This window comes from Halichoeres trimaculatus, unplaced genomic scaffold, assembly GCF_033239565.1.
Source record: "Halichoeres trimaculatus isolate MK-OKI-2021-1 unplaced genomic scaffold, fHalTri1.1 fHalTri1_scaffold_16, whole genome shotgun sequence".
Lineage (NCBI taxonomy): Eukaryota > Metazoa > Chordata > Actinopteri > Labriformes > Labridae > Halichoeres > Halichoeres trimaculatus.
The window spans coordinates 2,886,375-2,902,649 of NW_027437194.1; the positions used below are offsets into that span (position 1 = coordinate 2,886,375).

At 40.9% G+C, this 16,275-nt stretch overlaps 1 protein-coding gene across 5 annotated transcripts in view; it reads left to right on the forward strand.

Moving 5' to 3' along the window:
• Window positions 1-16,252, forward strand: part of cdk5rap2 (CDK5 regulatory subunit associated protein 2) — a 48,903-nt gene extending 32,651 nt beyond the window's left edge. For 3 of the 5 annotated variants that reach the window (XM_074689852.1, XM_074689848.1, XM_074689847.1), the window contains 14 exons: window positions 3,509-3,657; window positions 4,111-4,431; window positions 6,501-6,626; window positions 6,724-6,840; window positions 6,921-7,110; window positions 7,808-7,929; window positions 10,413-10,628; window positions 10,721-10,804; window positions 10,893-11,149; window positions 11,240-11,389; window positions 13,261-13,399; window positions 13,485-13,531; window positions 13,661-13,715; window positions 15,796-16,252. In XM_074689852.1, the coding sequence (XP_074545953.1) occupies window positions 3,509-3,657; window positions 4,111-4,431; window positions 6,501-6,626; window positions 6,724-6,840; window positions 6,921-7,110; window positions 7,808-7,929; window positions 10,413-10,628; window positions 10,721-10,804; window positions 10,893-11,149; window positions 11,240-11,389; window positions 13,261-13,399; window positions 13,485-13,531; window positions 13,661-13,715; window positions 15,796-15,932 (2,110 nt within the window). In that variant the 3' untranslated portion in view covers window positions 15,933-16,252. The remainder of the gene's footprint in view (window positions 1-3,508; window positions 3,658-4,110; window positions 4,432-6,500; window positions 6,627-6,723; window positions 6,841-6,920; window positions 7,111-7,807; window positions 7,930-10,412; window positions 10,629-10,720; window positions 10,805-10,892; window positions 11,150-11,239; window positions 11,390-13,260; window positions 13,400-13,484; window positions 13,532-13,660; window positions 13,716-15,795) is intronic. The other 2 variants (XM_074689849.1, XM_074689851.1) reach the window with 2 other exon arrangements.
• Window positions 16,253-16,275: the final 23 nt, after the last annotated feature.

Here is a 16,275-nt window from a genome sequence, read left to right on the forward strand (position 1 = left end):
GCTGTGCGTGTTTTGTTGATATTGAATTGTGTCCTGCTGTTGACCCAATTTTTTCTGTGACAACCAAAACATTAAGGTCAGACCGGGCTGATCTGGGTCACTGGTGTGTCTAAGAAGCAGAGTGCAGGAAACACGGGGTTGTAAAAATTCTGTCGATGTGAAAAATGATCCCTCAATTTAAAAAATCCATCATGAAACCTATAAGATATAAATTATATATTGTAGTATTTCATTACAAAAGCGACTCAAATACAACTTGTTAAGTTAATTATGCAGGTAATTATAATACTTATTGGGCAGAAAGAGAAAATAATGATTAAAAAACAGATAAATAATAAAAAATAAGAAAATTTAAACATTTAATTAAACTGAAAAAGTCAGAACTGTTGTCATGAAAAGTTTCAAGTCGAGTTTTTCACCATTTTTTTTTGTTTTCTGGTTTGCCTGAGCTCAAACTTCTCCCCTGGGGCGCTTGGACTGACAGTGAATGCTCGTAATCGAGGTCACAAAACGAAAGCGCGGCAGAGGAGATAGGCATCAGATTTTGTGTCTTTAGCTGCGTTTCCTCCAAGCAGTCCGGGTCGGTTCAGTACGGTTTGGGACGGTTTGGGACAGTTAAGTCTGATCCCGTTTGCGTTTCCACAGCAAACTGTGCCCTCTCGTGGTGGGTGGGGTGTAAGCCGGATGCTGGAAGCCGCAGCTGTTAAACAATAGCGCGACGCCGTAGCAGCTTACCCCGCTATTAAATCCAACGAAGAAGAAAACGTGACACAGTAAACAAAGAGCACGGATGGAAGACATGCAGCATTTCGTCCTCTTTGTGATTTTCATGTAACTCTCTGTTACAAAGTGCAACCAAGCTTCGTTTCAGAGAAGCCTGTGAGCCACCAGGAGAAATGCAGCCGCTGTCGGGGTAAGTGACGATTCTTTTGACCAATCAACGGTCTGCAGTGTGTTGCTCCACCTCCCGAGAGCGGATCGGTTCAGTCTGGCACCCAAACGAAAGGGTCCCAAAAGAGTGGGACGGCTCGTCTCGTTTTTTAGGGATCCGTCCCGGGATGAGTCAGTGGAAACGCCGCTAAAAGCGCACCGTACCGAGACGAACCGACCCGGACTGCTTGGTGGAAACGCGGCTTTTGTCTCAGATGTCAACCACCGCTGCTTCAGTCAATGTTTTAAAGTCTGGAAACATTTCACCCAGTGAAGTCATGAACAGTCGGCGCCACTCTTATCCCGCGGCCACACCAAACACGAACTAGCGAATTTAAACAGCCTCACGCAAATTTTCATCAAAAGTTCAATATTTTCAACTCAAGAGTAGAGGAGTCTGAGACCCCAAACGCGCCTGCCAGGGCAAATCTGCGTCCAAACGTGTCTTTGCATTGGCTTTGTATGTAATCTCAACGCGTGTCTTTGCAAAATTCACATCCGGTGTGGCCGTGACATTAGAAAGACAGGTTTCCTGATCCTGCTAGAGCCCACTTCACCAGGAGGAAATCCAGAAAAACTTGGTCGATGTACAAGAGAGGCGGCCTCAGAGTCGTAGCGGTCACATACAAACGCCCAAACGCATCAACTCTATAGATTTTAAGCACGGTGTCTGCAACAACCCATGACAACAACATGACAACATAATACCTGAATAATTCTGCACGCTCGCCACCAACTGGACAGGAGAGGAACTGCAAGTGCTGTATGTGATTAATGAACGGTTGTGTGACGATGAAAGTGATGGACTGGATCACTCTTGCCCACCTTTACTCAAAAAAGCAGTTAACGTGATCTTTTATATATTCACAAACACACACACACACGTTTTTAAGATTTTATTACAAGGAAGCTGTTAGAGATGATCAACTAAACACAGACTGCCTTATTTATATCAAATTTATATGAAAGACTTTTATTCAGAGGGCTTACACTTTCTTATAAAGACAAAGATCAGAAGCAGAAAAGCAAATAAAACCAATTAAGCCAACTTTTGCCGGAGGAAAACTGTAAAATATTGTTTTTAGATAGATTTTTTTGGCAGTATAGTTTTCTTTTCCATTTCAAAACTTCACATTTCCACCTGTTAGACCAGCTCCATGACCTTTTGACTTGTACATGAGTTTATCCACGTTGTTCCTGCTCTGGCAGCCCTCAGGAGCTGCAGCAGGGGTCACAGCAGCTGCTGTGTAACGAGGAGAGTGTGACAGATCCTGCCGACAGCCCGGCTAGAGTCCAACAGGAGCTAAATGACCTGCGTCTGGAGCTAGAGGGCGACAGAGAGCTGCTGCGGCAGCACGTTAGCCTCCTGGTCCAGCAGAACATAAACCTGGCTGAGTCCACCAGAGAGCAGCTGGACCTGTGAGTGGGTCTGATCCAGACGGAGACAGAGAGCATGACGTTTGCAGTGTGGACTCTTTGATTTCTTCTTTTCCTGCTGGAGTTCCTGATTAGCCGCACTTTTTCACTTCAGCTGCTGTGTCTCTTTTGTTGTTTTGGAGTTTGCTCATTTCTTTTTCCTACTTCAAGGGTCTTCAACCTGCGGCTCTTTGACTCTTTTGCAGTGGCTCCTTGTAGTTTAAATGAAAGAGTTGAAATAAAAAAAAATTGGTTTTCTTACAAAATGTACACATGATTTAACTCACTAACACTAAACAAAATCATGTGTACATTTTATTATCTAAATATGCATCACTTCTTGCGATAGACTGTCCATTTTTTTGGTTGTTTAGATTTTCTTTAAATCTGTGCAATTTTTTTTACATTAATTTCTTTTTGATATTTCTTAAAATGTATAAAATAATTTCCCTTTTTTTTTGGAAATATTGCAATTTTTTTTTTTTTTGCCATTTTCAACATCTTTAAATTTTGACATTTTTTGCAAATAATTTAAATTTAATTTGTATTTATTTATTTATTTATTTGTTTTTTGATTTAAATTTTTTTTTAAATAATGATGTAATTTTTTGCAGATTTTTTTGAATTTTAGAATTTTGAAATTTTCATGCATTTTTTGGTCATTTTCAAATTTGATTTATAAAAAAATAAAATTAGCAATATTTTGATTTTTTTTATTGAAAATTTTGCAACTTATTAAAATTTCAAAAATTTCAAATTTATTAAATTTATGACATTACAAATGTTTCAATTTATTTTTAAATATTTGCAAATTTATTGAAATTAAAAAGCAAGACATCACATGTACAATTTTATAAACACAAAAACTTCTGTTTTAGATATTTTAGAGTTTGACAATGTAGAGAATTATACACTTTTTTGTCTTTATTGTGAAGATGAGAAATATCTTGTGGCTTCTGAATGACTCTAATCCAGGGGAGCTGAGTCAAAATGGCTCTTATGAAAGTAAAGGTTGCAGACCCCTGTCCTAGTTGAACTTTATTTCCTCTGAAAAAAACAAACTCTGCTGGAACATTAAAGATCAAACCAAGCTGCTTGGGGTTCATCTAGAGACCAAACACAAACATGACTGATTCCTGTCTCCTCCATTTTTCCCTCGCAGGCTGGCGAAAGAGCTGCAGGAGAAGAACCGTCTGATCCAGAGTCTGCAGAGCCAGTTGAGAGACCAAACTCCCAGCAGCCACCACAGCTCCCACTCCGACCTGTTCCCCTCAGACAGGAACTCCTGCTACAGCAGCCCGACCACGCTGGGTAAGCACCACCACAGGTTTTTATGTAACTGGTCTCAGCTCGATTAAAGATGCACGTGTCCCCGCCTCCGCGTGAGATTACCTGAGTCCTTGTCCACCTGTGGGGCCGCTCTAGTCGCAGCCTGTCGCAGCACTTATTTTCCACTCACGTCCTTTCTGCTGCAGCGAAGCGTCCCACAGGACAAAGCACGCCAGCCAAGAACGGAGTGGGTGTCCCGTTTCAATCGGCCTCCACTTAGAGCTGCATTATTCAGTGGCACTGATCCGGTTCAGCCTCAAACCGTGCCCCCCTTTGAGAAAGGAGACAGTGAAGCAAGTTTATGTCAGAGAAAACCACAAAGCAAACTTTAAGGTCTGAGGAATTAAAAGATGAATTTAGTTTGAAGGAGACGAGATGATGTGGAGAAACTTGAGTTTCTCTCAGGTGTCTTACCTGTGAACACTTCCTGTTCAGGTCTAGGCCAGAGACCCCCCTCTGATTGGCCAGGAGCTCAGCAGGAAGGAGGCGTGTCTGAACCCGGCCGGCTGCACGGCCTGCAGAGGGAGAACGGCCGACTGCAGGAACAGCTGAGGGACAGCGAGGAGCTCAACGCCACCCTGCGCAGCGAGCTGGACCTGCACCGCTCCATCATGGCCCAGACCGGCTTCCACCACCAGGAGCAGGATCACAAAGAAGACAGGGACCCATCAGGGCCTCAGGTGGACTTGCCTTTAAAGGAGGGAGACGGAGGCTCAACGAAGAACTCAGCAGATCAGACTCGCTCCATGAATCCAGGTGAGTGTCTGAGGTTAAAGGGACAGTCCGCACAAAATGAAAGTGAAAACTTTTAGTTTCTATTCCATACAGGTGATCTGGCTTTCAATTTCAATGATTGCTTCAAATAACTAAATGATCCCAGTCTCCATAGTGATCAGAATAATTAGGATATTACAGCTGTTTCCTGAGGCATTATGGGTCTTTGAGTGTTATTTGTGGCTCCTAAAGAGGCTTTCTGAGGTCTTTGGAAGCAGAAAACAAAAGGATCTGATTATATCACAGTGATTTCAACACATTTACACATTTATTAACCTGGATCCTTGAGGTATTTGCACACGGAGTCCGTTTTTTGGATCCTTATTCTGAAAAAAAAGAGAAAAAAAGTCATGCAACGACACCTCACACACTGAATCTGATGAGTTTATTTTTCTATTGATTGCAAAACTTTGTGAGAAAAATAGGAGCATTGACGGGGTTCCTGCGGATTTTTAAAGAGTCTTAAACGGCTTTGAATTCATGAATCTAAAAACAAGACCTTAGACAGCCTTAAATGTCTTAAATAAATCTTTAAAAGTCTTAAAAAATGTTAACACATGTTAGTTTGATTGTAAATAGCTCCAAATCTCAAAATAAATGCTAAAATGTATTTATTTTTTTAGTTATTTACTGAGTGACTCTCGTGGTAACATCATATAATCATGATAATGGAACCAACAAATATTGATGTTGTTTTCTTAAGTTGGTCTTGAATTTAATCTTGATTTTAACTCGCCTTAAGCTGTAGAAACCCTGATGAAGCACCGATCAAACAGCTGATCTTGAGCAGAGGCCGTCGATGCGTTTGAAGCATGTACGCAGACACGTGGACTCACATTAATCCTCTAAACTTACAGAAACTGTGAAAATGTGATGTTGCAATGAGGCTACGGTGTCCCTGATTAGTCAAACTACCCTGGAAATGAGCTGGGTGGATGCAAAAAATAATAATTTTAAATGACAAAAATATTATTTTTATTTTTTTTCGAGAGTCTAATCACTTCTTGACTCTACCTCCTGACATATTTTACGATCCCCGAAAAAAATACTCGAGAGTGGCAGCTGTCAGTCATTGTAAAACATGAAGTAAAGCCTCATTTTTAACCTCTTATAACTAATAAAAACGAAAATTTACAGAAAAAAGAGGACTTGAATACAAAGCAGCCAAATGATATCTTTAAACCACCACAACAATCAGACGTGAGAAACATTTCTACCAGGTGTATTAATTCTTTAAAGTTTGACCACAGCCCATCTGGAATGACTGGGGAAATGAATTTTTTGTATTGCAGCCAGCCACCAGGGGGAGCAGTTTTTGTGGAGACCTCACTCCAAGCTGAGCAAGATGACGTTCATTTTTTTTTTACAGTCTATGGGAAAGACGTTATGACTGAAACCCTGCTGCAGATGATCTTTTAGTTTGCAGAGATAAGACACAGGCAAATTTTTCAGCCAAGGAAATAATTTAAAAGCATAAAAAAAGCAAATTTCATCATTTAGGGGATTACCGTATTGATCAGAATATAAGAGCAGGGTTTTTTTTCGTTAAAGATAATGTGTCTTAAAATCGGCCTCTAACTATTAAAAAATGCTGATAGTCGCTACAAGACTGCAACAGCAGAGGGCGCCAGCGACGCCACAGTGGATGTGGTCACCTGTCAATTATAGTAGAGACGCAGTGACAGGAGATGAGACACAGAGAGGTGCGGTGATTGTCCAGAGCAAAGTGGACCAAAGGCATGGCGAGTTCACAGAAAACTGAGGCAGCATTATGATGCTAATGTTAAGCTAACGATGGTTGATGCAGCAGGGATGATAAGTCACTGATGAATCTTTGAGAGTAATGTCCAAAGATCGTGCATCCAAAAAGAAAAACAAAGAAAAAACAATATATCAATAATAATTAAGAAAAAAAATTGAAAATTTTGGTTGTCAGAGTCTTTAAATGAAGATTGGTCTTGAAAAGAGTTGGGATCATCCAAAAAGTGGGGTTGTCCTATATTAGAGTCATTACGGTAATTGGATTTCTCAATGTTCTGCGTGTGTGACAGATTTGCTTGCAGAGCACCTGCAGGAGATCCGAGCTTTGCGTCAGCGCCTCGAGGAGAGCATCCGCAACAACGACTGTCTGAGAGAGCAGCTGGAGAAGAAACTGGCCGAGGTGGAGAAAGACCCAGGTAGACGGAGGAAACTTTATTCTTCCTCAGGTTAGAAATATCTGATCAAAAAAGTAACAGGGTGTTGATTGACGAGTTTGTTTTGTCGTGCGTTTAGCCGCCACCAACATCTTCATCCACGGCAACGAGGAGCAGGGTCAGCTCGCCAACGAGGTGCGGTTCCTCTGGGGACAAAACCAGGCCCTGAAGGAGCAGCTCAGCACAGGCTCCAGAGGTGAAACACTTGTTTCTGTTCTCGATCTAAACACTGTTCACTCACGCTCAGCGCTAACGACAGCGTTTCGTTTCCTCCAGATAAACAGAAAGAAAACGAGAAGCTGCGCGAGACGCTGGCGCGGCGAACGGCCAAACTGGAGCAGAGCAGGAAGGAGTGTGACGCTCTGCGGCAGGAGAACAGCCGTCTGCAGGAGAGGCTGGAGCTCAGCAGCCAGGAGAGGTCAGCGCTGCAGGAGTCGCTGCACTACAGCAAGGAGGAGCTGCACAGGTACACACACACACACACACACACACCTGTATTATTACTGCTCCTCTTCATGCAACCTGAGCCCACAGGCTGACTAATTACCCTCCTAAAGAGCTGTTAGCATTTAGCATTAGCCTGCACGATTCAAACCTCTCTGAAAGCAGATACTGGGTCATCTGCACGCTCCTCCACCAACACGTGCCCGTCATGTGATGATGGTATGTGACCTCTTACCCCGCGCTCCACTGACACGGCTCAGTGAGGCCGACACCTGAGACATGGAGTCAGATCACGTCTCCTCTACCTTTCCTCGCCACGGCCACAACATGTGCACAACATGTTTATCGTTTATCATTATAGAGCTAGAAAGTTATTTCCACACTTTAAGTTTTATTTTTTCTTATACTCTGCAAAGTTCTCCTGAGTTACAGAGAAAAACAAGAAGCTACAGATAAAACTGGTTTAGTTTCAGACGTCATGTCTAAGATGTGTCTGTAAATACAGGTCTTTAGATGTCTTAAGGTTTCACTTTTACTTTTTTATCAGTTGACTTTAACATTTTATCTTTTTTTCAGCTAAACTTTCTTTGTTATTCAAATTTCTTTCCTTTATTTCAATAGTATTGTAATATTTTTTTCTGTTTTGCAGGGTGTGCTTTCAGCCTTCATCTTTGACTTATGAGTGTGTTTTTTTCGTGTGTGTGTGTGTGTGTGTCCAGGCTGCAGATGGAGGTGAAGCTCCAGCAGCAGCAGCTGTCTGACTCCCAGCACCTCCTGCAGTCGCTGCGTGTGGAGCTGCAGGTTTACGAGAAGATCAAGACTGAAGCTCGGAAACAAAATGGTAAAATGACGTTTTGTTTTCGATCTGTAATAAATACAGAAAAAAATCTGTACGACTTAGATTAAACAGATTTTGTTGGCTCCTTTTGACCAGGTCATGTTTGTAAACGAGAACTGGTCCTCAAACATTTTTACCTATCGGTCAGTCAGTTTTTATTTGTGTAGCGCCAAATCATAACAAACCTGGTGAAAGTAAATAAAGTAGGAAAGGACATTTCTTGTCAGAAAAGTCCTTGGTTGTCAGTAGTAGGGAGCACTGATCCAACTTTTCTGGTCCTGATAACAATACCTGGGCTTTAGGTATCGACTGATACTGACACTGATCTGATACCAGTGTTACGTTTTAACCTGCATGCTCTTCTGTGGGATAAGTCTGGTAATGTTTAGAGTAAAAACAAAAATTGAGTACACATAGAATTACTGAAGTTGATATTTGTTCGAACTTTAGTTGTTTAAACAGGGTTCCTGCGGATCCTTGAAAAGTCTTAAATAGCATTGAATTCATATTTCTAAAAATAAGGCATTAAAAAGTCTTAAATCCAAATTTCAAAAGTCTTAAAAATTTGAACTCATTGGTAAGATTCATGTTAGTTTGAAGTTTAAAAAAATATTAGGTAACAGTTATCTATTTTTCTAAATAATTTCCCGATTTACTCTCGTGGCAGCATTGCCTAATCACAGTAGCGGAACTAACAAAACTGATGTGGTTGCACCAGGAATTTTTAAAGCAGACGCATGTCTTCGTTCTACCTACGGTGCCTGGAGAGAGAAAAAATGAGGAAAAATTGGCAAAAAAAATTCAAAAGTGTCTTAGGAAAATTGATTATGGCAGCAAAATTGAGAATTAATTTTGAAATTAAATTTAAAAAAACATGTAAAAATTCCAAAAATGGTTGTGACAGTGGCCAAAAAAGATGAATGGGGGCAAAATAGGCATAAAGTTGTAAAAATGGGGTGAAACAAAGGTAAAAAGAATGTAAGCGTATTGCATTTACTCGAAGTAAAAAAAAAAACAACTCATATTTTTCAGAGTAATTTATTCTTTGGTTTGTTTTTTGTGGTAATTAATTTTGTTTTTCTAAATATTATTTTATTATCCTTAAATTTTACCGGCTTTCCAATGTAGAAGCAATGCATTTTTTTAATGCCACATCTTCGTCTATTCCTTAAGTATAACACTGAACAATAGGCTTAAATAAAATATAAGGATAAAGTCAAAAACATAACAAGGGTATCATACCCTGTGTGTGGTTAATACCTTACCTTTATTGACCCGGTACGGACCGGTAGAAAGTTAAGGATGAGGCATATATGTGCCGAACAGGATCTCTGATCCGTGCAAGAGAAAGGAGCCACCACACATCCACGGGAGTCGTCTGCAGGTTGGAGGTTCTCACGGGATTTCAAAGTATCTCGATACTTCAGGAAAAAATTACTCCGAAAAACAGGAAAAAAGTAATCTGAAAACAGGAAAAAAAATTACCCATAAAAACAGAAATAATTATAACAAAAAACAAACCAATAAAAAATATTTATCAGAAAAACAAAATTAATTACCACTAAAAACAAACCAAAGAATAAATTACTCTGAAAACCTGAGTTGTTTTTTTTTCTATCAAGTGAATACAATACGCTTCTGTAAAAAATTGATGTTTTATGTAAAATAAACACTGGGTTAAAATTGCCTCTTACCCAGGTAATTCATGTGGTGTTTTTGTTTGTTTCAATTGTGGTTCGTTGTCGACTTGTTTTTAAATTTGATTTCCAACGTCATTCAAAAAGTCTTTAGAAGTCTTAAATTTAACGTGCAGGAACCCTGTTAAATGCCTCAAAGTTTCAGGAGAAACTTCTGTAATTTCATTACAGAAATGGCTCTTCAGTTGTAAAAGTTTACACCCTGTCGAATGAATCAAAGTTTACCCTTAATGTAAAGTTCAGATGACGCTTATTCATAATCATAAACACTCATGTGACTTCCGTGCTGTGCCGGTTTGTGGTGCTGCAGTTAGCGCTTGCTAGCAGCGTCTGTCTCAGCATGTTTCGTAGCTGCCTGACGTGTGTGTTTACATTTTTACAGCCACACTCGGTCTGTTTCTGAACGTCACAGGGTTACACTCCTCAAGCATCTGTTGCTACAGTTTGGCTTCACTTCTGTTTGCAGAGGTTCACATTTCTCTGCCTCTGTTATGTCATACAGCTAGCTAACACCTTTAGCGCGCTACAGAAACTGAATACCGTATGACAACCAGAGACCAGATGACTTTTCTGTTTTTTTCTGTGATGTTTTTTGGTGTATTTTTGACTCTTTACAAACTTAAAGCAACGTTAAACTTCATGAACTCCTCTAACTTTGTTTAAAGAAGAAGGTAGGGCATGCAGGCAGAGGAGGACCAGCTGTTTTTTATTCCAAAAGCACAAAAACAAAAGTTGAAAATGTTTCCCGCTCTGTAACTAACAGCACTTATTCTCAACTCCATTACCCAGAATCCACTGAGGCCACCCAGGACCCCACCCAGGCCCCCCCGTCCTCCGGCCCTGTGGACCTCAGCGAGCTGCTGCAGGAGATCCGACACCTGAGGCTGCAGCTGGAGCGCAGCATCCAGACCAACACGGCTCTGAGGCAGAGGCTGGAGGAGCAGCTGCTCCGAGGAGCCAACCGCTCCGAGACCATCAACATCAACTACCTGCTGTCCTCGCCAGGTGGTCACATGATCACTCAGCACACGCACGGTGACACGGGGAGAGAGGGATCTGTTTCTCATCGCTGGTTTTCTTTCAACGTTTTGTTTCAGATGAAGGAGGAAGATCACCAGGAAAGGAAGGATGTGACCTTCACGCCTTTCATGGTCACGCTGAGCACACCGCCGCCTTCCACGGTGAGAAATCTGTCAGAGCGAGCTCAGAGTTCACTCAAAGCGAGATGAAAAGTGTCTGAAAAGGCTTCGTTATGCTTCAATCCTGCAGACGACAGACTCCGTGCTCGGTCAGACGGCGGCTCACTCAGCAGCAGCTCCGGGGAGAGCGCCTCCGGAGCGCCGTCACGCCTCGTGCCCGGTCACCGCATGTGGGCCAACCGCAACGGACGCCACATCCTGGGTCTGATCGAGGACTACAACGCTCTCCGTAAGCAGATCTCAGAGGGCCGTAAGCTGTCGCGCAGCATGGACGCTCAGCTGCAGGAGTGTCTGCAGGCCGTCAGGCAGCAGGGAGCCGACAACAAGGTGCTGACGAGGGTTTCCGTCTCATTTCACGGCTCAAACGTGTCGCGTGTAAGGAGTGTGGAGCGTGAACGCTGTGTTTGTGTCCGTCAGGTGATGGAGCAGCAGCACGTGAAGAGCTTGTCGGGCAGCGTTAACACCATGCAGCAGGTGCTGGAGGAGGCGGGGCGGCTGCTCAAACTGGTGTGGAGGGTCTCTCTGCCCACGGGCCCCACGGGCGGAGACGGGCGCAGCAACCAGCAGGTGGGTTCAACAACATAATGAAAGATTTTTATATTAAAGAGGGGGTGTGAGGTGGTCCCACAGTTCAACACGGTGTCGAGTTTCAAACAGGAACGTTTTCATTTGTTGTAGAAATCCCTGAATCTGTCGGTAAGACGGTCTGTACGAAACGCTTTAGGTTTTCTTTTGATGACACTATGATTCGTAACCTGGTTTTAATAATTTAAAAAACACATAAGCAACATATTTCTACCTGAATTCAGACTTCCTGATGATTTCAAATGTTCAGAGGAGTCTGAGGGCGTAACCCAAAGACTTAAACACACTCAGCAGCTTTAGACGAAAACAAAAATTTAACTAAGAACAAAATAATCAGTTAAACCAAAAGTTTTTCACTTCAACGTTAACAAAAAATAGACCCTGAACGAAATACAGAAAAATAACATCCAACTTTACTGTTCAGCAGTCTTTCCCCTCTTTTCACAGTCCCTGAGGACTTTAAGTTTCTTCCTTGGTGTGTCCCACTTCCCATAAATTCCAGAGAGGGAAAAATAAATACGTAGATAATCCAAATTCCTAGCACCGATTATTCCTGATAGAAAACACAAAAATCCAAATGGTCACTCTTGAGTACCCACAGATACTGAGCACCGATACTTTTGATACACAAAACTTGAATCAGCAAGTGACAGATCATTTTGATCAAAGACAGCTCAGTCACTCAGACATTAAGTCCAAAATTAAAGACAAACACCTCTCTCTAAGGTTATGACTTGGCTTTAATAAAGTAAAAAGTTCCCATACTCTGCTCCTTTCCTGCAGTTTAATCTGGATCATTGATGTCTTCATGAAATGGTAATAACATGTTTTGGTCCAAAAAGCCAATAAATCAAGCACAGCAGCATTGTTTCCAGGCTCTCATAGCCCCTCTGTTCAGACCGCTCTGATTTAGTGGGCGTGGCCTTTATATGTAAATGAGCCACCGCTGATACCGCCCCGCTCTTCCACGTCACTGAGAGCGGCGCCACGAGCTCCGAGTGCACAATGTTTAGAAAACAGTGAAGCTCGTTTACTGTAACATTACAGGCTACAACAACAGGCTAACTGCAGCTAAAGTTAGCATCCTGAAGCTAACACAGAGACAGGGGGGACACTGAGGAAAAGCTCTTCCATCTGCTCCACAGCACACAGCATTTAAAATACTCACATTTCCAGGGTCCCAGGTTTGTTGGAGGATGGTTGGTAATGCGCCTGGATTCAGGACCAGTCTATTGGCTAGCCCTCTGTTGGACTGTCCAAAGTTGGAAAAGCAGTCGGCCGTGAAGTGACTTGTCATTTCCAGACTATTCCCCAACAGGGGGCGTCGTTTGAGATGAAGAAAAATCACCTCAGCTGATAAACACATGATAACAACAGACAAAAACTTGAAGACTTGCAAAAATGTCCCTGCTCAGCCACTGAGGGGCGTGCATGTGGTGTCAAACCGCAGCCATTAGAGGACTAACTCGATGTAAGATATTTTTGCTTTGATTATCGCCCTGATACTGATGTTCTTGGCCCAATTTTAACCGTTTTATTACAGTGGAAAACAAACACATCTCTCTGTCAGATTTACCATCCCATGTTTTTCCTTCACTTCTCTTACACACACACACAGACTTTCTGGACCAAGATCTTCAAGAGACTCGCTGAAATGAAAAGATCATTACAAACAAATCTAAGGCTTAGTCTTAGCCTCAAAGAAACAGCAGCTACACAGAAAAGTTTCAGACAGAGGCTGAAAAATCAGATTTTTTGGAGCTGAACTCTTGTGGAGCTACGACCAACAAGATAAAGACTTAAAAAAAAAAACACAGCACCCCGCTTTAATATTCTTTTCTCCTCCTTTTTAGGACGAGCTGCTGAAAAACGAGATATCCAGACTGAAGAGCAGACTGTCCCAGCAGGAGAGGATGCTGAACGGAGCCGTGAAGCGTCTGAGAACAACCAATCAGCTCAAAGAGGGGATGGAGCGCGTCATCATCGACCAGCGTATGAATCACGTCTTTAACATGAAAACAGATCTGACGTCAGCTCCGGCTCCTCTGACTTCCTGTTTCCTGTTTCTCTCCCTCAGTGTATCTGACCCACGGCGTGCTGAAGAAGGCGCGGGGGAACTTAGAGGTACGTCAGAGTAAAAACTAAAAACCATGTCCCTGTTTTTAACGTCAGACTAATCCTGTGGTCTGCAGCGGAGGATTCTCTCAGTAAATCTCTCCTTTCCTCTTCTGCTCCTCGTTAATTAACGATCAGACTAATTACTCTTCCATCTTTGGCCTGAAAGGTCCGTCTGGAGGCTCAGGCGCAGGTCAGTGGGCGTGAGCTGCAGTTTGTCTCAGTGATGCATGAAACTCAGACGTTGGTTTGGTTTGATCCTCTGCATGAAGTTTGAAGTGACGTCAAATAAAAACGGCTCTTTGTTCTGGTTCGGTCCAAATGGACCTGAGCTGAACCCGACTCCAGCGTCTCACCAGGAGTTTCTTTGACGTGAAGCTAACCGTGCTCTGAAACAGTGTGTGTGTGTGTGTGTGTGTGTTGAAGTGACTTTTTGGAACAGTGTGTTTATGATGCATGATTTAATGAGGCTTCCTTAAAGGAACAGTTCAACATTTTGGAAATCAGCTGATCTCACTGACATCGTTCTCCAGGGTTAGAGTTAATAATGAAATCTGACTTTTAATTCAAATTTTAGACTTTTTAACCCTTGAAAAACAGAAAAACAACCAGAATTTAACTTAAACTCTGGATAATAACTTCAAGAAGAAAGTTTAAAAGAAAGTTTTAAAGAAAGTTTGAAAGTCAGGATTTTAATTTCTATTCCAAAGTTCTAAAAAAAAAAAAAAAAAGAAGGAAATTTGACTTTAATCTCATAGTTAAGGATTTTTTTTCTGGCAATTCTTACTTATTTTCCCACAAATCTTTGGATTAAAGTGGAAGTTTATATTATCAAGAATTTTAAGAAGAAAAAGAAAAAAAAAAAGAGAGAAGTAGCAGGATATATTTTATTTTAGAATTTTAGGATTAAAGTCTGACGTCTGACTCAAATTACAGGATTATGTGTCACAAGGTAAAAAAAAAAAGTATTTTTCTTTAGAATTTTTACTCATTTTAAGAAAAATAACTTGTTTTTTTTACTCATATTCAAGCTTTAATTTTTACAAAAAGTAAGGATTTTTTTTTTCGTATTCCAATTTTTTATTTTTTTTTATTCAGACTGTAAATCAGATTGGAGAATTATGAATTACACAGTGAAAATTGATATTTTCTCTGTTACTTCAAAAACTAAAATATAAAAAGTAAGAACTATTTTTTTTTTTAAATTGGTAGAGTCCTCTTTTATATTCCAAAATGTTTTAATTTGTAAAGTACCGTACCTTTCTTTCAGATTTTTTTTAAAAGTTCTTGCTCTTACTTTAGTTCTATGATAAAAGTGAAAGTTCTCCCGCATTTTCTAGAAGTCCAAGAACAAAGACGTTAGAAGTCTTACTCATATTTATTTTTTTTTAACTCAGTTTTTAAATTTATCCCAGATTTAGTAAAGAAAATCAATGTCTTACTACAATTAGATTGAAATCACAGAGGTTTTTTTTTTCCTTGAAATCCAGTTATTTTTGAATTATTAAATTAGTCAGAATTTTCACTTTTTTTCTTGAATTGCAAATTTTTTTATTCAGTTCCTCTTTCCTCAATCCACACTTGATTTGTCGACAATATTTTTAATCGTACTAAAAAATGAGCACCTTCCATAAAGCCACACGACACAAAAAGCACAGCGAGGAATGTCCCCTGCGTTTCATTCTGCCAGCAGGACGGTTTTACATTAAAGCTCCAGAACTGGCAGCCGCCTCAGACGGAGGAGCACATATTCCAAAAACACAACGCTAATGTGCGTTTGTGCCGCACAAGAGAGGCTGGAAACATCAACAGCGTGAATAAAACTACAGAAACAAGTGACTCCAGAAAGTTTTAACGTGCGCTTTTAGCCTGTGTTGGAAAACTGTATCAAGTTTCTCTCGTGTTGTTTTAAATTTTCCACCATAAATGAAAAAAAGAACAAAGGAAAAAAAGGGGTCTGCAGGAATTTCCGTTACTTGTTAGTAAACAAACTTAAACTGGGCTCCTACCTATGTAGCTTCTGATTCAAATAGACACAGACTGTTTTCCCTTTTTCACGTCTTCTCTAACCAAGCTAGCTCCAAAACTGGTTTCAGCATCACATTAAAGTCTACGTTTTGAGTGATTGAAGCTGTTTTTCTTGAATGTCGTGCTGTTCCAATAAAAATGTCTGATGCATGTGTGAATGTTTTTTTTTCTCTGCATGTCTTTAAAGGTTTAACGCTGACCGTTCTGTGTTTACAGTCAAGTTAAACTTTTCTTTTCCCTTTCAGGAGGTTCCAGTGAGTGGCCTGTAGGGGGCAGCACTGACCGTCCACCTGAGCAGAGGATCATCCCTTTATCTCGACGGCCTGAGAAGCAACGCTCTGATTCGTCGAGCAGCGACGCCTCTTTACGCTGCAGCTACTGAGCGCTGCGTCACCTTACTCTCCTGATTAAAGCCTTTTTGTACGACGATTGCACAAACCTGTAATTTGTTTATTTCAGGTACAAAGATGTAATTTTTTGTTCTAAAAGAAAACGCCTTTGTAAATATTGATCCCTGCGACTTTAAAAGTTTCTTTTGTTCTTTTTTATATCATGCATTGAAATGTATTTTATTACCGACTTTTTACTTTTTGTTCTGTTTCTGAGCGTTTGTAAAGGACGGCTGAAGGAGAAATTATGTGCAGATGCAGTAAAGAGAGTTTAACGAAACATACATGTGGTACAAAAGTCCCTTTATTTGCATAAACATGTTTTTTTAAGTACAA